The sequence below is a fragment of the Manis javanica genome, chromosome 6, assembly GCF_040802235.1.
Source record: "Manis javanica isolate MJ-LG chromosome 6, MJ_LKY, whole genome shotgun sequence".
NCBI classification, from domain to species: domain Eukaryota; kingdom Metazoa; phylum Chordata; class Mammalia; order Pholidota; family Manidae; genus Manis; species Manis javanica.
The window spans coordinates 21154875-21176441 of NC_133161.1; the positions used below are offsets into that span (position 1 = coordinate 21154875).

The 21567-nt window shown below is 39.7% G+C and overlaps 1 protein-coding gene across 2 annotated transcripts in view; it reads left to right on the top strand.

The window, feature by feature from the left end:
* Positions 1-917: 917 nt before the first annotated feature.
* The window catches only part of CEP41 (centrosomal protein 41), a 43831-nt gene continuing 23181 nt past the window's right edge, over positions 918-21567 (top strand). Inside the window, exons 1-3 of one of the 2 annotated variants that reach the window (XM_017640385.3) lie at positions 918-1059; positions 1966-2112; positions 12423-12486. In XM_017640385.3, coding sequence (XP_017495874.3) covers positions 1027-1059; positions 1966-2112; positions 12423-12486 — 244 coding nt within the window. In that variant the 5' untranslated portion in view covers positions 918-1026. The remainder of the gene's footprint in view (positions 1060-1965; positions 2113-12422; positions 12487-21567) is intronic. The other variant, XM_017640383.3, reaches the window with a different exon arrangement.

Sequence of the window (21567 nt, forward strand, 5' to 3'; positions counted from 1 at the left end):
TTCTCTGGAAAACAACTGGAAAAACAACTGAGCAAAGGACAAAGGGTTACTGGGTTGTTATCCCCTGTAAAAGTAAACAATAATTTTGATGGATTTGGTGGGACATTTTGGAGGCAAATCAAACTGTGTGTGTGATTGTTTTTGCAAAGGTGCTAGGACTTAATTTTCAGATCTGGAATAAGAACAGGTGGTGGCTGATGGCAGGAGTCACAATGGTTTCCATGACAACGGCATTGAATCTTAGTGATCCTCCCATCCTCCACAAAAACGTACTGCAGCTTCTCTCATAAGGTGCTTATTAAATATTTGTTAAATGAACGATGAATCACAGAATGGTGTGTGCGCTTTACAATTAAGGCTGCCGTTTTCTAGCTAGATAAAAGCTTTTGAAGCAACAGTAATTACTGTATTTAGGCATATTTTGCATAAATTGCATATTAACTTAACCTGAAAATAATCAACTACAGATTCCCATTCCTGCTGAACAACCCTGTCCCATATATATTCCCTAATGTGGAAGCAGTAGCCTAGATGTCTGATCTTAATGGGGGAGGGTCCCCTGTGCGTATCTGTGCTTGGACAACGGCTAGCAACACCTGTTTGGTTCTGCTCTCGAGCCCCTGCCCCCCAACACCCTACTCCTCGCTGTCCCCCAACCGCCACCACCCCCTCTCCAGACTCCCTCTGTGCAGTGAACCGCGCGCAGGCGCCAGTCTGTCTCCTTCCCCCGACCCCACCGCCTCTCTTCCCGCGCTCAGGCTGGAGCCCGCCCGGCAATGCGGAGAGCAAGAAAGGCCCCCGCAGCCGGCGTCCCCTGTTACCCTTGGCAACCATTGAGCGGAACCTCGCGCTCCCTCGACCCTGCAAAGAGACGTTAACTGGGGCCTCCATTGGCTGGCCGGAGAAGGCAGGCCAATCAGAGGAGAGGTTGTAGGGAGGTGCCTGAACGCGCTTGTCGGGGTAGAAAGCTAGGCTTAGAGGCAACCGGTGAGGATAGAACCCAGAGCGAGGTCGGTTGGAGGAAATATGTCTGTCCGGAGGCACATTGGGAATCCTGAGGTGAGGGCCAGGTCCGGATCGGAGAACCGGAGGGGGCGGGCGCACCAGAAAAGTCTCCACGTGCGCAGGGACGAGCAGGCAGCGACTTCCACCTCCCGGAAGGCGGGAAGCGCCGGGCGTGAGGAGGGGTCAGCGGAGGGGCGGGAGGCGGGGCGGGCCTGGGGGCCGCGGAGTCGGGCCTTTCACCCTGTTCCGCCGGCCGCCCGCGCACGTGCTTACTGTGCACTGGCGTTTGTCGCCCAGAGGAGCGAAGTACGTAAAGATAAAGACACAGTCCCTTCCCTCAAAGGGCTTACAGTCTAGGGGTGGCAGTTACGAGACATTAAGTACCATACGAGTGAAACCCCGCGCACTGAAGGAACAAAGTCCAAGTCAAGGAGCCATCGTTTCTGGTTATGGGGATACCGGAAGAGCAGGAGTAAGCAGACCCAGCCACTTGGGAGAAAAATAAGACATTAATTCTACTGTCTCCCTCTTAGGACCTTTTGCTTTCCTGTCTGTTTCACCCCTCGTGCCCTGCCGCATTTGTGGTCATTTAATTTCAACAGATGTTTATGGGACTCCGGCCGTGCACTAGGTGCTAGAAATACGAGGAGACAGGCCTTTGTCCTTTAATAAAAGTTCGGTCTAGTGAGGGAGACTTGTAAACAGAATTTGAGGACAGTGTGGTTGGGGAACAAGATGTTAGAGCACAGAAGAAAGATAGGACTCATCCGAGGGCGTGAGAAAAGGGACCTGAGAGAGCCTGAAATGGCATTAGCCGGTTGAAGGAAAAGCAGTAGCCAAGTTACGGAGTGTGAAACGTGGGAGTGGACAGTTCTCGGGAGTGAAGTCTACAACGGCCTTCTGTGCCTTGCTAAAGTTTTTGGCCTGTACACTGCATTTGTGGTAATTTGATTTCAACAGATGTTTATGGGACTCCTGCCGAGGAGGTTGGAGTTGCGGATTGATTCATGGAGGATGCCTGTGTGCTCTGTTGAGAAAGTGGTGAGGCTGAGTGTGGGTTCTGCAGCAGTGTCACGCTCAATTATCTGTACCGCGGAGGTAGGGGAGGTAAGTGTGGGGAGCGCAAATGAGTTGACACATATTTATCTTACCTGCTGGTCCAAATTTGAGAAACCTTTGAGGAGTTTTAAGTGACAGTGATGTGGTCAGATCTGCATTTTAGGCAGATAGCTAGCTGTAGCCACATTGCGGAGGATGGATTTGAGGAGTCCAGGACTGGAGATAGGGGGATTGGTTAGGTGGTTATTTTGATACAGACCTAAAGTAAGGCCACTGAACTAGGGACAGAATTCAGAAATAATTAGGGGTTAAAATCAAGACTTCATGTTTAGTTTTGAGACATGAGACTGTGATGGATGACGTAGTTTCCCTGCTTGGGGTACTCACAGGTGCAGATGTCAGTAATGAGATCAGGAATGTGGGAGGAAGGAGGAGTGGGGAGAGGATCAGGGACGCTGTGCCCTAGATGAGGATGTCCAACTTAGTCTCTTGTTTTAGTGGGGCACAGTTTCAATATTTTCTTGAAAAAGAATGCATAAGAAGTATTTTTTGTTTGTGTCTGAAAATATTCTACTTTCACCTATATTTGTTTACCAAACCTATATTTGTTACTAAACCAAATATTTGTTTACTTGCAAGTTTGGTTGAGTACAGAATTCTTGGCTGGGAATCATCATCATCTGAAAACACTGCATTATGGTCTTCTAGCATCCAGTGTTGCTGTGGAGAAGTTCAGAGCCATTCTATTCTTTTGTATGTGACTGAGTTTTCATTTCTGGAAGCTTGTAGAATCTCTGTCCCCAGTATTAGGATGTTTCATAAAGATACTCCTTGCTATTGGTCTATTTTGATTCATTTTGATGGCACCAGAAATTCATGCCTTTCAGTAAAATTTTGGATTATCTTGTTGTTGACTTTGTCCCTCCCATTTTCTCCATCGTGTCTCTCTTGATTCACTATTCTGATGTTGCCTCTATATGACTGGTTCTCTTAATTTTCTGAAATTTTACCTCCTGTTATCTGTATCTTTACCTCTTTGGGAGATTTGTTAAACTTTATCTTCCAATCCTATTGAGTTTTTAATTTCTGCCATTATGTTTTTAATTCTTAGGAGGTCTGTTTTGGACTCTTGAGGTTTTTTTTTAACTTTTTGTCTTGAAATGAATAGTCACAGAAATTGCAAAAATATTTCATAGTAGTCCCATGTATCCAGTTTCCCTCAATGACAATATATGACTATATTTTTCATAAGTATAGTTCAGTATCAAAACCAGAAAGTTGATGTTTATACAATATGTGTATAGTTCTAGTTATTTTATCACATGTAGGTGTAGATTTAATAAAGATTTCCATGTGTAGGTTTGCAATCAAAATACAGAACTATTCTATCACCACAAATATCTGCCTTCTACCTCCCCTTCTTACTCACATTCACTTTCCTCCCCTTACCATCCTAACCCCTGACAGTGTGTTCTCCATTTCTGTAATTTTGTCTTTTGAGAATGTTGTATAAATGGAATCATACAGTATGTGACCTTTTATGACTGGATTTTTTTCACTCACAGTAATGTCCTTCAGATGCATCCACGTTGTTTCCTGTAGCAGTAGTTACTCTTTTTTACTGCTGATTAGTATTCTGCAATATGGATGTATAAAATTGTTTAACCATTCAACTATTGTAGGGTGTTATGGTTGTTTTCAGTTTGAGGCTGTTCTAAATAAAGATAATGAACTTTTGGGTACAGTTCTTTGTGTGGACATTAATTTTTATTTCTCTGGGATAGATGCCCAGGAGTGCAGTTGCTAGGTGGTATGGTAAGTTGCTAGGTAAACTTACATTAGCTTTTTTAGAAACTGCTGAACTGTTTTCCAGAGTGGCTTAACATTTTACATTCCCAACATTAGTGTACAACAGATCCAGTTTTTGCACACTCTTGGCAACATTTGGTATTGTCAATATTTTTTTATTTTAGTTGTTTGAATAGGTGTGTAGTGGTAGTGCACCATGATCTTAATGTGCATTTCCCTAATGGATACTGAGGTTGAACATCTCATCTTTTCATGTACTTATTTGCCAACCTATATCCTCTTCAATAAAACATCTGTGTCTTCTGCCTAATTTTTAATAGGATTTTTTTTACATCGAATATTTTGTTTGTTTTTGTGACTGTGTAAATATTATTACCAAAGCAGTGATTATTAGGATTACATTTCCTTTCTTATTGCCTTTTGTTTTTCCTGGAATTTCTATCTGTCTTTATTCTGTGCTATTTATAAATTTTTTCAAATAATGTAGGACATTTTACTACATCACTATAATTTTATTCAGTTACCTGTGTTAGAGGGTTTGATTTTGTGTTTTTGTTTTACCCAAATGTTACAACATTATACGTATGGTTCTTTGACTTGCTTTTTTCACTTAAAAATATGTCTTAGAGAGCTATGTCAGAAAAATAAAGCTCAACTTAACTTTCTTTCAACTCTTACATACTTGGCGTGATTTTAGCGCAAAAGTTTTTAATATTTTTTTACTTATTAAAATTTAATACTTTTTTTACTAGTGATATTATTGAGAACAAATTCCTGTACCATAAATTCACCCACTTAAAGAGTACATTTCAGTGGTTTTAGTTTATTCACAGAGTTGTGCAGTTATCACTACAATTTTAAAACATTTTTGTCACCCTAGAATGAAGTCTATAACCTTTAGCCATCTCCGTCCCCTATTGTCGGCCCCCTCCAGACTTGGCATCCACTCATCTGCTTTCTGCCTCTCTAGATTTAACTGTTCTCTACTGTCATATAAGTGGAATCATGCAAAATGTGGTCTTTTGTGACTGGCTTCTTCCATTTAGTATAATGTTTTAAGGTTCATCAATGTAATATCATGTATCAGTATTCATTTCTTTTTATTAGTGAATAATAATCCTTTGCAAATCGATATGCCACATGTTTTCCAGTTATCTGTTCTTTTGTTGATGGACATTTGGGTTATTTCCACTTTGGGGCTAGTATGAATGGTGAACTCTGAATATTCACATGTTTTTGTGTGGATGTGTGTTTTCATTTCTCTAATAATAGTTCTAAAAAATGTGTTTCCCCGGCATAGTCTCAGTTTCCTCCATATCGCTATTTTTGTTTTGTTGGGGATGTTTGCATTAGTCAGCTCAAGTTGCCACAGACTGGGTGGCTTAGCAGAAATTTATTTCTCATAGTTCTGAGGGCTGGGAAGTTTAAGATCAAGGGGCTGGCTGACTGGTTCCTGGTGAAAGGTTCCTCCTGCCTTGCAGATGGCTGCCTTCTCCTGCGCGCTCACACGACTCCTCTTTCTGTGCAAAGGGAGCTTGGTGGCTCTTTTTATAAAGACACCAATCCTATTGGATGTGTGCCCCTCCCTTCTGACTTCTAACCTTAATTACCTCCTCAAGGTCCTATCTCCAAATACAGTTACAATGGGGACTAGGGGTTCAACATACGAATTTGGGGGAGGGAGAACACAGGGAAGTCCATAGCAAGATCGTCCAACTTCCTTAAATCCTAAATTGTTCATTTATGTTTTAAGTAGAAAACTTTAAAAGATTGTTGAGCTCTCTGTATGTGAGGGGGCCTGCTGCTGATGAGCTTAACTACAGGAGGATCTCACTGGGCCACGGTTTGGGACTCCCCCTCCCAATTCTACACCTTCAACGCTCTGCCCTCAGCCAGTACTTTGTCAAAAGCTTCTTCATTCGTGTGTCTGGCCATTGATGCAGTCTACTGGCTGGTAATTCCACTGGGGCTGTCAGCCTTACCACCTACAAATGGCCTTTCCCATGGGGCTTGCTTGGCCTTCCTCACAGTATGGTGGCTGAGTTCCAAGAACAAGTATCCCAAGAGAAGCAGGTGGAAGCCGTATTGCCTTTTATGAGCTAGCCTCAGAAGTCATGTGGCATCACTTCTGTCACAGTGATGGGCCCATCCAGGTTCAAGGGGAGGGAATGTGGGCCCCACCCCTCAGTGGGAGGACTGTCAACGTAACAGTGTAAGTGGGATGGGAAATTCTGTTCCAGCCATCTTGAAAAATACAGTCAGCCACAGGTGGTAGCTGCTGGCAAAGCAGGGGCTGCTGCAGGTGAGTCAGGGTTGGTGTTTGAGATCAGTACAGTTGGACCAGATTAAAACTTCCATCCAAAAAAAAAGTTATTTAAAAGACTTTAACTGTGAGATTGCCTTAAATGAGGCTATTTTTAGAATCAACATCCATTCCTTTCTTTTTGTGGACCACCTCTCTATACAAAGGAGATAAGTAGAGAAATTCTGAATAAAATGTAAAATGGTATTTTAAAAAAATCTTTTAAACGTAAATGTCATTGCTTACATTGCAGTTGAAATGCTAACAACCTTGTGAGTTCCATTCTGAGAGCAGTGGAAAGCCAGAAAAACTTTCATTTTTAAAGTTGTGATTCAGACAAACTCATTCATTTTTTAGTGATTTTCCTTCAGAAAAAACCGCTGTTGACATCTCATTGATCTCGTTTCTTCTTTAACAGTCATGTACTTATAAAGCCCAGTCTACTCTGCATGTGTTAGTAATCTGCCAAAATAGTCTCTTGATGGTGTGGTTCACAGCTCAGCATTTCAGTACCTTCCATTGTCTTTAGGGCCTAGCCCATACCTTCAGTCTACATTCAGGGGTCTCCACTTGAGCTTACTTATCCATCTCCAACCTGACAGCACAGGATTCCGTTAACCCGTGGTTCTTAACCCTTTTTGGGTTAAAACCCCTTTGAAAACATGGTGAAAGCAGAGGACTCTTTCCCGTGAAAAATTCACATACACTCAAAATGGTGCATCCAATGGGACTCATGGACCTTCTAAAACCCATCAGTGGATCCCACATGCAGAGCCCCTACTAGAATGAGGCTCTGCAGTGGGGTGTTTTAAGAGTGCAAGCTCTAGACCGGACTGCCTATTTCAAATCCAGGTTCCACCACTCTCACAGGCGAGTAACCCCCACTTCTCTGTGCCTGTTTCCTAATATGTAAGATGAGGCTAATACTAGTATCTACTTCACAGGTAGTTGTGAGGATTAAATGAGACAGTGTAGGTCAGATGCTCAGTTGAATGCCTGACAACACAGTAAAGTACCCAATAAATGTTAGCAGCCATTCCCTTTATTATTGGGGTTGTTGTACCTTCTCGAGCAAACAGAATAATTTGCTATTCTTTAAACATGCTTTTAAAGTGGTTTCCTGTTAAACTTTTCTCCACTTGAAGTACTTTTTCTTTTCCCCCCCATCTTTTAATCCATAGATGTTCAACCCTTAAAACACAGCTCCAGTGCCATTTCTTTCATGAAGTCTCCCTTATCACCTGTAATGTGAGACTCTCTGTGTATGTGCTGCTCACGTGACGCTAGTGTGCACATTGCATGTTGCCCAGTTCTTGGAACCATCTTCATTTGACAGTACTTAACTGCTTTCACACTAGTGCAAAGCCTTGTAGCAGGCACAGAGATCTACAAGACAGTGTCCTTATCCCAAGTGCAGGAATTGGGGTGTGTGCATAGTACCAAGTACTGACACTCCAGGCAGGGAAGAGATGCCCATCTGACTGGGGCCTTCAGAGGTGTCTTCCTGGAAAATATGTTTGTGCTGGGTTTTGAAAGCCCAATAGAAGTTAAGTAGCTGGGATAGATAGGTAGACAGGAAGGGCATTTTTAGCTCACCCTAGGGATCTAAACCCTTAAAGGGGCTTAGATGGTTTTGGTTACTTTCAAAGAGCTTGTAATAATGCCAGAAACATGAACTTTCTCAGCTTCCTCCTCCTCTTGACAAACTTCAACATGACTACCTATCTTAAAACCTTTATCTTGAATCCTATCCAAAGCTGAGCCTTTTCCCTGGGCCCTGGGCCTCATCCTCTCCCACTCCCTTGTTTTCATACCTTCCTGCCTCATTTTCAGCCTCCCTTATCTAGCCTGTTAACCTGTAAACACCCTCAAATCTCTCCTTTCTTCCAAAGCAAAACAATGAAAACTATTACTTATCAACTTTGAAGGGGAAAAAAGCCCATTTGGCTACAATCCTCTTCTTTCCCCCCTCCGCTCTCCTACAGTCAACCTACTGTTTGTGGTTCTGCGCCTGTCAGTTTACTCTTTAGTACATCACCAGGGTTGTCTTGGTGTCATGGTTGTTCAATCCAGATGTACTTTTCTGTTGTTTTTTTTACTGGACTTGGATTCTTGTTTGGTTGTTTACACTTGACCTCTTGATGTCTGACTTGATAGCCTCAGTCACTGTTGGCCACTCTCTTCTCCTGAAACTTTAATTTTCCTGACCCACTCACTCCCTCTTGCAAGTCTCATGCACAGTGCTTTTCTCTACCTGACTGTCAATGTTGGGGATTTCCTTCCCGGTCTCCACACTCTGCAGTGATCCTTTCATCCATCTGCATGGCTTCCCCTGTTGCCTAGATGCTGACAACCCCCAAATCCTGATGTGTTGCTGCTCAGATCCGTCTCCTGGTCTCCAGGCCCAAAAAGCCAGCTCACCAATTCCCTCCTGGATAACTCAGAGTTCATGCTCAACATGCCCCAAATGCAACACATCATGTTTCTCTCAACATATGCTTCCTCTTTTTGGGGAATGGTGTCATTGTCCTCACCCTGTTAAACCAGTCAGTTTTCAATCATATTGACTTTACATCTTACAGACTTCTTGAAAATCTTCCTGTCTCATCTGCTTTCCTCTGTGGCCACTTCCTTAGGACCACAGAGCCTCACAGCACAGCCACCTCTGAGCTGGTCTGTGGCTCCGTTCTTGACTGTACTCCTATCAGTTCTCCAGAGGGCTGCTGGAACAATCTTTCTAAAATAGAAATGTAATACCATCCCTTAAACTTCCACCAGTGACTCCCCGTTGTCTGCACCAGGGTTTCTTGGCCACAACAGTGCTGACATTTGGGGCCAGTTAGTTCTTGGCTGGGGGTGACACTCACCTGCCATGCAGGATGATCAGCAGCACCCCTAGCCTCTACTTGTTAGTTGCCAGTAGCACCCAGTTCTGACACCTAAAATGTTTCCAGACATTGACAATTGTCTCTGGAGGTTGGGGGAGAAAATCAGCGCCTTTTGAGAACCAGTGATCTGCAGGATACAATCCAGGCTTCTTAGCATGGATTCAGGACCCGTTGTGATCTGCCCATGCCTGCCTCTCTAGCCTCCTTTGGCCGCATGCTGCCCCCTGGGTTCCAGGCCTTTCTCTTACAGGAACCCTGTAGCTCCCACCACTACTTTAGATTGACTAACTTTCTTGGCCCTCAGACTTCTGGAAATGGTTCTGGACTCTTACTCTGGATTAGGTGCTAGTTTCCTGTGCTCCTCCTTGTTCATGCAACATGGCATCTGTTCACTTGTTTTTCTTCCCAGCATCAGTGAGGCCTGAATGGCAAGGACTGTGTTTTTTACCTCCATGTCCTCAGCGTAGTGAGGACTGAGCGAATGGTTGGTGCTCAGTAAGGCTTTGTTGAATGAATGAATAGTCTGCCTTGAAACAATTTCTTTCCTCAGCTCTTTCACTTTCCACCATTCCTTCCTGTTTATGAAATTGAAAAAAAAGCCAGTTGGTCAGTAGGTCAAGAAATAGTCACCCCCAAGGCAAGAATCATATTTTAAGGAAAAAATATGGCAGTTCCATAAAATCTGTGGTGCTCTGCTTGGAGTGGAGCATAGTTTCACACTGTGGTTGGCACTAGAAACTCAAGAATGAGAAGTTGGACCAAATGGGAAAATTGAACAGAGACACTACATTTTCTACTGCAGCATATGGATTTCTCATTAGTGTCTGTAAGGGAAAACCGGGGGCGGGAGCGGCCAGGCCACTGCAGCTGTCCACGCTCTCCCTCCATGTTCTGCTGCCACACACCTGGTCCCCAGAGACACCCTCACTTCTCAGCTATGTTGACTTAGGTATGGACAAATCCCCTTGGTTCAGCAGAGACTAGTCTGGAATTTTTCAAAAGAAGCTTTGCCAGGAAACTAGTGGGAAAAACAAAAGTAATAACAGGAAATGGCGTATAGAAATAAAAATACAGAGTGAAAAAAAAATGAAAAACCCTTAGTCTAAGATAGCTGAATTATAGGAGTAGCTTTTTTTGACTTAATTTACCAGGAACCGGTTTTCCCATTTGGACTTTTTTCTTTTTCATTGCTTTTCTGTTTTGTTTTGTTTTGTTTTGCCATGATACTATCTTCCTCTGGGGAATTGTCCTGCAGTCCCACCTTTCAGTCTTTTAATGTTTTTCTTCTCTAATTTAGGAATCTTCTCAGTCTTCATCTAGGAAGGAGTTGGAATTGGCATTAGAGTCACTTTCTCTTACAGACAGCGTATTATTGGTCCGAGGGAGAAAAGAGCTTTCCAACTTCTCTCTGAGGATAAAATAGCTCAGGGGTTCCACCCGGTATCGGAGGACCAATGCTAAGGTATCCGTGACAAGGACTTTACTTGCCCAGAATGAAATGAAAAACACAGACAATGTCATTAGTTTTTTTAATGATAGTAAAAGACCACCCCTTTTATTTGGGGATTTTTTTTCTTTTTTACTTTTTAGGTATTGAAATAGCAGGTGGTAGTTCTGAGATTTTGCTTTGTTGCTATTGGTTAATGCTCTTATTTGGCATAATTCACAGTTGATAACTCTCTATAGGTGCTCCCAGTTTTAAAAAATTCTTCCCAGTCTCTGAAATCCAACACTCTGACCAACAGATACATTGAAGTACCCTATATTGTTTTTATGCTCATGGATCACTTGAAAGGTATTTTTATATGTAAATTATTTTTCAGTCCTCCCAACAGGGTGTGCTATAGTTAACTGTGTTTTCACCGGCAAGTGATACGGGTTTTAAAGATTGCCGTTCTAAACAACCAGGTAGTTGCAGTAATGCAGCATACATTCTAAATATTCATTTATTGGCCAAATACCAGTAAGTGTACCTACCATGTGCTAAGTCCCAGATGAATACAGATTTGAGTAACTTTTTGTCCCTGCCTTCAAGAAAATCCTAGACTAGAGAAGCCAGTTGAGGTGTAAACAATGGTACAGGGTGTCGAAACTCTGAGAGCCGGGGGGCAGACCATGCCCATTTCTGCCTTGGACATCTTTATAGAGGAAGTCAAGTTCTGCCCAAGGACAAGTGGAGGAAGGGCATTCTAGGCAGATACTCTCTGAGACTGGAGACCTGAGCAAGTGTGGCACATCCGGGGAACATTTGAGCAACTTCGTTATGGGAGTGTGTGGGAGAGTGGCAGGAGATGAAGCTGGAAAGGTATTGCCCAGTTTTAACTTCATACTCTGCAGCTGCCTGTTACTGGACATATGATTTTCAAACCTGTGGGTCAGAAAAGAGCCATAGCAAGAAAGCTATAGCGTGTAACGTCATTAACCTTCCCTCATTTGGTGGCTTTCACAAATGCCACTGAAACTTAATGTGGATGAATATCTGGTGCTTGGATTCAGAGTTTCAAATGTTTCCCTAATGTGCCACCCTGAACTCAGGTCTCCAGTCTCAGCAAATATCTGCCAAGAATGCCTTTCCTCAGCTTGTCCTTAGGCAAAACTTGACTTCCTCTATAAAGCTGTCCAAGGTGGAATTGGGTGTGTTCTGCTCCCTGGCTCTCAGAGAATCGACAAGACAGGACAAGGGAGACTGGACGTAGACATTTTGCTGACCACAAACTTATCCTGAGCCCGTGATGAACCTCAGCTGCTCCAAGAGCAGAGCCCATCATAGTGACATCTGTGGAGCTTCACACTCCACGCAAGTGGTGGGAAAGGGCTGCCAAACTGGGTCCTAGTCTGGAAACATCTGGGCACTGTGCCCAGGTCTGTATCTGAGTGCTACATTGTAGGGAGGTGTGGATAAAATCTAGAGGGTGTCTAGAGGAATTGGCCTAAAAACATACAAAAAGTAAAACTAAACAGAAGGACAGGTAGTTGCTTTTAGCTACCTTAACAGATTTCTGCGTGGCTTATTCTGGGTTGCAACAGTGGACTGGATGGAACTGAGAGGGAGACCAGTTTTGTCTCAATGTGAGAAATTGTTAAGCAGGTTTTTTCTAATTACATAGTGCTATGAGATTATTTTGACAAAATATAGAAATGTTTTGACAGAGACAAGATAACCATCTTGAGCTGTGGAGATACTGTAGCAAAGAGTAGTATATTGAAGGGACTGCTGGACCTCTAGAGCTCCTTCTTTCTTGAAATTTGATGACATTTTAGCATTTGTTCTATTTTTTTAGTATCTGACTCTTTCCCCACTTTGCTTGGCTTATATCCTTATGTTAACTCAATTAATTGTGAATTTTCTTATTTTTTAGTATCTGACCAAAAAGATACCACAAAACCCAAGGTATCAGCATGTCAAGTCAAGACTAGACACTGGTGAGTAAAGATTCAAAAATTAAAACTTAAAAAATTTTGATGCTAATTACTGACATGAAGCAGCCTATTGTGCCTGGTATCAGTCACAGCTTAAAGTTTCTCACTGTTTTACCTCATGTCTTTCTGGGCTCAGATTTACCTTTGAAAGCTGTTTTTCAGGTTATCAGAAAAAATTTCCTTGCACATAACTTAGCTCATTATAAATTGAGAAATTGATGAAAACATTATTTAGTCAGTTGCAGGACTAGGGCTAAATAAGTATCAGGAGGTCAGTATCTAACTTGGAACACCTTTAGTATATCCCTTTAAATGGAGAGTAATTATATTGGGACACATTTGTTCAATTCAGTATTCATAGAGTGGCAATTACATGCAGAGTTATGGACTAGAGGAACTATAAAGGTGAATGTCACTTGTGATTTTTGCAGTCAAAGAGCTTAGATTCAAGTAGAGGCAGACAAACATAAATGAGTAACTAAAATACCAGGCAAAATTAAATTAATGCTGCAGTTCAGGTAAAATGAAACCTAAAAGTGCATTACTGAGAATATATTCATAAATGACATATCCGATAAGGGGTTGACATCCAAAATATATAAAGGGCTCACATGCCTCAACAAACAAAAAGCAAATAATCCAGTTAAAAAATGGGTAGAGGATCTGAACAGACACTTCTCCAAAGAAGAAATTCAGATGGTTAACAGGCGCATGAAAAGATGCTCCACATCGCTAATCATACATTGCTAATCATCAGAGAAATGCAAATTAAAACCACAACGAGAAATCACCTCACAAAATCCTGACTTTAAGTTAGGATGGCCAACATCCAAAAGACAAACAACAACAAATGTTGGTGATGATGTAGAGAAAGGGGAACCCTCCTACACTTCTGGTTGGGAATGTAAACTAGCTTAACCATTGTGGAAAGCAGTATAGAGGTTCCTCAAAAAACTCAAAATAGAAATACCGTTTGACCCAGGAATTCCACTCCTAGTAATTTACCCTAAGAATGCAGGAGCCCTATTTCAAAAAGATGTATTCACCTCTATGTTTATTGCAGCACTATTTACAATAGCCAAGAAATGGAAGCAACCTAAGTGTCCATCAGTAGATGAATGGATAAAGAAGATGTGGTACATATACACAATGGAATATTATTTGGCCGTAAGAAGAAAACAAATTCTACCATTTGCAACAACATGGATGGAGCTAGAGGGTATTATGTTCAATGAAATAAGCCAGGTGGAGAAAGACAAGTATCAAATGATTTCACTCATCTGTGGAGTCTAAGAACAAAGCAAAAACTGAAGGAACAAAACAGCAGCAGACTCACAGAACCCAAGAATGGTCTAACAGTTACCAAAGGGAAAGGGAGAGTGGGTGGGAGGGGAGGGAGAAAGGGAATAAGGGGCATTACGATTAGCAGACATAATGTAGGGGGAGAGCACGGGAAGGCAGTATAGCACATAGAAGACAAGTAGTGACTCTATAGCATCTAACTATGCTGATGGACAGTGACTATAATGGGGTATGTGGTGGGGACTTGATAATAGGGGGAGTCTAGTAACCACGTTGCTCATGTAGTTGTGTATTAATGATACCAAAAAAATAAAATGCATTACTGCTTAGTTCCATGCTCATAAATTTTTCAGTGTCATGACAAAGACCACTCATCAGGCTCCTTGTGGCTTTAAGTCTTATGAGATACTAGTTATCTATTTAGTTTTTTTCCCCTTTTTAAAATCCGCCACAGAAAATGCTTCCTACTAAGATGGTTTTATTACTGGATTGAGGTACCGCAGGCCTTTAGCAATGCTGGATTTTTCACCAGTAATCTCAAGTCAACGGAGAAAATAAACTGAGATGTTGACTTTAAGTCTTCATTGTTTTGTCTTTCTCTTTCTCCAATCTCCTTCAGACTCATTATCTTCATTATGCATATTTCCTCCTATTAAATAGCCTTAAATTAAATGTTTAAGTGAACTACATTTGCAGATATTATTTTGGGGGACCTTTCTTTTGAACATTTCCATGCTGTACAGGTATTTGTCCTTGCAGATCTCCTATTTGATGGGAGGTGAAATTGTTCTCTTTTTGAGAAGGAGGAAATTATGGTACAGAGATTATGTGATTTACTTGTTCAATAAAGGAAGTAGAACTCTAGGATTTATCTGCAAGATGAGGAGATTGATTTTGGAGACCTGGTGTGAAAGCTGTCCCAGTATTTCCCCAGCCTCATTTCTTCTACCACATATCCCTTTAATTCCTCCATCTCTTGTCTCTCCTCTCACTGTAACTGTGACCCACCCTTCCGGAATAAGCTATTCTGTGAGCTAAGCACTTTGATTGTAAATGCCATATTTTTTCTGAGGAATCCAGGTAATGTTCTGAAGACTGCTATAAAGGAATGCATCTTTTTTGAAACTTCTTAAAATCAACAATCTTAAGAGCTGAGAGTTATTTCAGATATATAGATTTATCTATATCTTCATATTCACCCCCACACCCACCCCCCAAAATTGAATTGGGATTTGTGAATGAAAACCCATTTCTTTCTCTTCAGTTTGTCAATTCATAACCAAAATTTGCCTTGATAATGGTACCTGAAGTTAATTTCAATCTTTCTGAAATAGAGATAATTATATCTATTTTTGTAGTAATTACCATTATCCTTTTATATCCTGAGATTTTAAACTAGTGTTTTTGCTAATTAAACTTTTTATTTTGAGGTAATTATAGATTCACATGGAACTGTAAGAAATAATACAGAGAGATTCTGTGCACCCTTTACCCAGTTTCCATGGTAACATCTTAACCATGATATTGACATTGATACATACAGTCTAGGTACAGAACATTTCTATCACAGGGGTCCCTCACATTGTACCTTAAAGCTACATCCACTCCACTGTCTCCCCCTCCTTAGCCCTTAACAACCACTAATCTGTTCTCCATTTGTGTAATTTTGTCATTTCTCAAATGCTCTATAAATAAAACCATACAGCATGTAACTGTTTGGGTGGGCTTTTTCACTCAGCATAATTCTTTGGAGATTCATTCAGATTGTTGCATGTATCAGGAGTTTATTCCCTTGTATTACTGAGTACTATTCCATGGTATGCATGTACCACAGTTTAACCATGTAACTGTTGAAGGGCATCTGAATTGGTTCCACTTTTTGCCAATTACAACGAAGGTGCTATAAACTTTGTACTGATTTCTGTGTGAATATAAGTTCATTTCTCTGGGATAAGTGAACAGAGTGCAGTTTCTGGCTTGTATGGTCATTGCATTTGAATTCTTTCAAGAAACTGCCAAACTTTTCCAGAGTGGCTAGACTATTTTCCATTCCCACCAGCAATGTATGAGTGATCCAGTTTCTCCTCATCCTCACCAGCATTTGGTGGTGTCACCATTTTTTATTTTAGCCATTCTGATAGATATGTAGTGGTATATCACTGCTATTTTAATTTGCATTTCCCTAATGGCTAGTGACATTGAATGTTTCTTTGTGTGCTTATTTGCCATCTCTGTATCTTATTCAAGTGAAGTGTCTGTTCATGTGTTTTGCCTGTGTTCTAATTGGATTGTTTGCTTTTTAACTGTTGAGTTCTTAGTATTTTTTACATATTCTAGCTACTAGTCCTTTGTTGGGTATGCAGTCCACAAATAATTTTTCTCAGTCTGTAGCTTGTCTTTTCATCCTCCTAACAGAATCTTTCAAAGAGCAAAAGTTTTTAATTTTGGTGAAGTTCAATTTATTAGTGTTTCCTTTTATGAATGATGCTTTTGCTGTCTGTCAAGTCTAAGAAGTCTTTGCCTAGCCTAGATCCCAGAGATTTTCTGTCATGGTTTTTTCTAAAAATTTTACAGTTACAGGTTTTACATTTAAGTTCATGATAAATTTTGTGTTAATTTCTGTGTAAGATGTTCAATTTAGGTAAAGATTAACTTTTTGCTTATGGATGTCCAGTTCCTCTGGTACCATTTGTTAAAAAGGTTACCTTTCCGCCATTGAATTGCATGTTCACTTTTGTTAAAAATCAGTTGAGCATATTTATGTGGATCTATTTCTGGGTTCCCTATTCTGTTCCATGGTTCTATATACCTATCCTTCTGCCAGTACCTCACAATCTTGATTACTGAAGCTGTATAGTAAATTAGATACTTAATATTGGTTAGAATGATGAGTCTCATTTTATTTTTCTTTACAAAATTACTTTAGCTGTTCTAGTTCCTTTGCCTTTCCATGTAAATTTTAGAATAATCTTATTTGCATTTACAAAAAAATTATTGCTGTGATTTAAATAGGAGTTGCATTAAACCTGTATGTCAAGTTAGGGAGAACTGGCATCTTTACTAAGTTGAGTCTCCCAATCCATTAATATAGTACAGTGGTGGCTTCTTATCTAGTTTTGCTTTCTGCCATTTAAGTTACCCGCAGTCAACTGTTGTCCAGAAGCAGATGATCCTCCTTCTGACACATCATCAAAAGGGCAGTAGTAACCTAACACTGTCACAGTGCCTGCATCATTCAGCTCACTTTGTCTCATCACATAGGTGCTTTATCATGTCACATCACAAGAAGGGTGAGTAGAGTACAGTAAGATATTTGAGAGGGGGACACCACATTCACATAACTTTTATTATAGTATATTGTTATATTATTAGTTATTGCTGCTAATCTCTTACTGTGCCTAACTTATAAGTTAAACTCCATCATAGGGATGTATGTATGGGAAAAAACATAGTAAATACAGGGTTCAGTGCTCCATGGTTGCAGGCATCCACTGGGGGTCTTGGAACATATTCCCTGAAGATAGTGTAGGACTACTGTATGCCTTTCCATCTATTTAGATCATCTTCGGTTTCTTTCATCAGCAGCATGTATTTTTTTTCAGCATGTATGTCCTGTACATGTTATGTTAGATTTATACCTAAATATTTCACATTTTTTATCAATTGTAAATGGCATTGTGTTCTTAATTTTGGTGTCCATGTGTTCATTGCTAGTATGAAGAAATACAGCCTATTTTTATTTGTTTCTTTTGTACCTGGGACTTTGCTAAATTCATTTATTTGGTACAAAAGGGGTTTTATTTTTGTTTTTGGTATATTCCTTGGGGCTCTTCTATATAGACAGTTATATCATTTACAAAAGAGAATAGTTTTATCTTCCTTTCCTCTCTGTATGCCTTTTATAGCTTTATTGCCATAAAAAATATCATAGAAATAAGAATGGTGAGAGTGAACATCCTTGTCTTTTTACTGATCTTGGGGGAAAAGCAGTCTTTCATCAAGTATAATGTTAGTTGTATAGGTTGAGGAAGTTTCCTCCTTTTCCTGTTTTTCTGAGAATTTCAATCATGAATGACTTGAATTTTATTAAACGCTTTTACTGCATCAGTTGATGTAATCATATGATTTTTTTTCTTTACTCATTAATATTGTTGATGACATTGATTTTCAAATACTGTGCAATTGCATTCATGAAATGAATCTTAGTCATGGTATATACTTCTTGTTATATATTGCTGAATTCTGTTCATTATTTTAAAGATTTTTGTGTCTATATTCATGAGGTACATTGGTTTATAGTTTTATTTTGGGACCATCTTTGTCAAGTTTGCATAGCAGAGTAATACTTGCCTCATAAAATGAGTTGGCAAGTGTTTCCTCCTATTACATTTTCTGGAAAAGATTGTATGTTATGAGTTGTACACTTTAAAAGGGTAAATTTTATTATTTCTCAATTTAATAAAATAACACACCAGTTAGAAAAAAGATTGAACAAATAACAAAACAAAAACCCTGGTGTCAATTGGTGTTAATTGATTAGTTGGTGCTAGTTCTTTCTTAAACATTTGGTAGAATTCTCTGGTAAAACATCTGAGATGGGACATTTCTTTTTAAGAGTTTTTAAATTTTGAATTCAATTTTTTTTATAGTTATGGGGATATTCAAATTATGTGTTTCATATTGGGTGAGTTGTGGTAGTTTGTGTTTTTTTAAAGAATTAATACACTTCATCCAAGTTTTCAAATTTATGTGTGTAGAATTGTTTGCAGTGTTCCCTTACTGTCTTTCTGATATCTGAAATAATGGCCTCTTGTTTCATTCCTGGTATTGGAAGTTACCAGTTTGTGTCTTTTCTCCTTTTTTCTTTGCTATAAGCTTATCCATTTTATTGATCCTTTCAAAGAACGAGCTCTTGGTTAGGTTTTTATGTTTTAAATTCCATTGATTTTTTTTTGCTCCTTATTGTTTCCTTCCGTCTGCTTTGGTTTATTTTGCTTTTCTGTTTCCAGATTGTTGAGGTGGGAACTTAGATTATTGACTTACTTTTCCTCTTTGTTAATGCATGCATGTAGTTAGTGCTATATATATCAGCATGGCTTTAGCTGTGTCCCACAACTTTTGATATGTTGTAATTTCATTTCCATCCAGTTCAGTGTATCTTTTTTTATTTCCCTTGAGACTTCTTTGACCCAGGAAAGTGTGTTGTTTAATTTACAAGTGTTTGGAGATTTGCCTGTTATCTTTCTGCTATTGATTTCCAGTTTGATTCCATTGTGGTTGGAGAAGCATTCTGTATATTTCCAGTTTTTTAAATGTATTGATGTTAATTTCTTGCTCAGGATATGGTCTGTCTTGGTATATGTTCCATGGACACTTGAAAAAAATGTATATACCCGTACTTTTGTTTTCTTTATATTTTCTTCTTTTCTGGTGTTCCAAGGCTCCTCCTTTTACCTTCTCCTTTCTGATTAGAGAACTTCCTTTAGCCATTCTTTAGAGTAAGTTTGCTGGTGACAGAGTCTCTTAGGTTTCCTTCATCTAACAAATGTCTTGATTTTCTTCATTCCTGAAGGGTATTTTCTCTGAATATAGGATTAGGGGTTGACATTTCTTTTCTTTTAGCACATGAAAAATATTGTGCCACTTCTTTCTGGCCACCATGATTTCTGATGAGAAATCTGCTGTTGCTTGAACTGATTTTTCCATATAGGTGAAGAGTCATTTTTCCCTGGCTGTTTTTGAGAATTTTTTTCTTCAGTTTTCCAAAATTCAATTGTGGTGTGTTGGTGTGAATTTCTTTGGTCTGTCCCAATTTAGAATTCACTCGGTTTCTATATATGTATATATCTGTAGGTTTAAGTGTCTTGTCAAATTTGGGGAGTTTTCAGTCATTGTATCATTGAGTATTTTTCAAGCCCCATGTTCTTTCTTTTTGGCATTTTGATGCCACCTCATCACAGCCCAGCAAGGATAAAAATTGAGACTCCCCACTTGAGCTTTCCTGGTAAGTGAGGTAGTGTTTGGTGCAAGTAAAGCAGTTATTTTCTGACAGTTCCAGAGAAGTCTCCCTAGGCTGCTCTTTTCCTGGTCCTTTGGGTGGAGACAGCAGGCTTTTGCTGGGATTTTTTTTTTCTATCACTGGCATTTCTAGGTTGCTGGCTTCTTTAATTCCAAATCTAGGATGTACGAGTCAAAAAACAGACAAAAACCCAGATAACTCAATTATCAGGTCAATTCTGAGGTCCCTAGCCTGTCTGCCTTCTTCTCACCATCCTATCAGACTCTTCTTATGCATATTTCATACATGATGTCCAGGCTTTTTGTTTTTTCATTCAATCTTTTTGCTAATTGGTGTGTTATTTTATTAAATTGAGATATAATTTACTTACCATAAAATACACTCTCTAAAAGTGTGTGATTCAGAGGTTTTTAGTACATTCACAAGGCTGTGAAACCATCACCACTATAATGACAGAACACTTTTGTCACCCCATAAAGAAATCCCAATAGCAATCACTTCCCATTCCTTCCTTTCTCTAGTCCCAGGTAATCATGAATCTTTCTGTATCTATGAATTTTCCTATTCTGAACATTTCATATAAATGCAGTCATATAGTATGTGGCCTTTTATGTCTGGCATCCTTCACTTACTGTAATGTTTTCAAGGTTCATCTGTATCATAGCATGTATCAGTTTTCATTCATTTTCATTGCCAAATAACATTCAATTGTATAGATATTCCACATTTTGTTTATCACTCATCAGTTGATGGACATTTGGGTTTTTACACTTTTTGGCTATAATGCTGCTATAAACATGAGTGCCTAAATTTTTGTGTGAACACACATTTTCATTTCTCTTGGTTATATACCTAGGAGTCACATATGACCATATGTGGGAACTCTGTTTAATTTTTTGAGAAACTGTCAAACTGTTTTTTAAAGCAGCTGTAGTACTTTACATTCCCACCAGCAATGTAGGAGGGCTCTGTTTTCTCCACATCCTCAATGATGCTTGTTATTGTCCATCATTCTGATTACAGTCATCTTTGAGAGTGTGAAGTAGCATCTCATTGTGGTTCTGATTTGCATTTTCCTAATGACTAATGATGTTGAGCACCTTTTTATGTGCTTGTTCGCATTTGTGTATCTCCTATAGAGAAATGTCTATTCAAATGACTGCCTGGGCTTTAATTGGGTGTTTTTAAAATTATTATTGAGTTATAAAAGTTCTCTTATGTATTCTACATACAAGACTCTATAATTTGCAAGTATTTTCTCCCAGCCTGTCGTTTGTTCAGGGATTTTGCTATACTTAACTGAAAAAGTAGAAAAAAGTACATCTACCTCATCTTTTGGGAAGCACAAGGCTCCCAAACTAGTCGTATAATAGCTTTTGGAAAGGCCAAAGTATACTTCATTGCTTATAACTCAAAGAATTTTAAAGTCAGTATGGGAGAGAAATCCTATTCTAGTGTTCAATTTCTTTGTTGTTTCATACTTAGAAGTTATTTACAGTTAATTTCAGGGAATGATTTTATTTCAATGTTTTTTTCTATGCATTTTTGTGACTTGCCTCCTTGTGTATTCAGAGAAAATTTGCCACCTGGAATGCGGGGGCCTATGGGTTATGTGTCAAGATACCAGTCCCTTTAGCCCTTTGGGTAGCTGTCAGGGCCTGGGGCAGCCTAAACACAAGCATTTTGTCCAAATATTATGACTTGTGTATGTGCCATGAAGTGGAAAGGGTGCCCAAGCAAGAGTAGGGAGCTTCCCTCTGGGG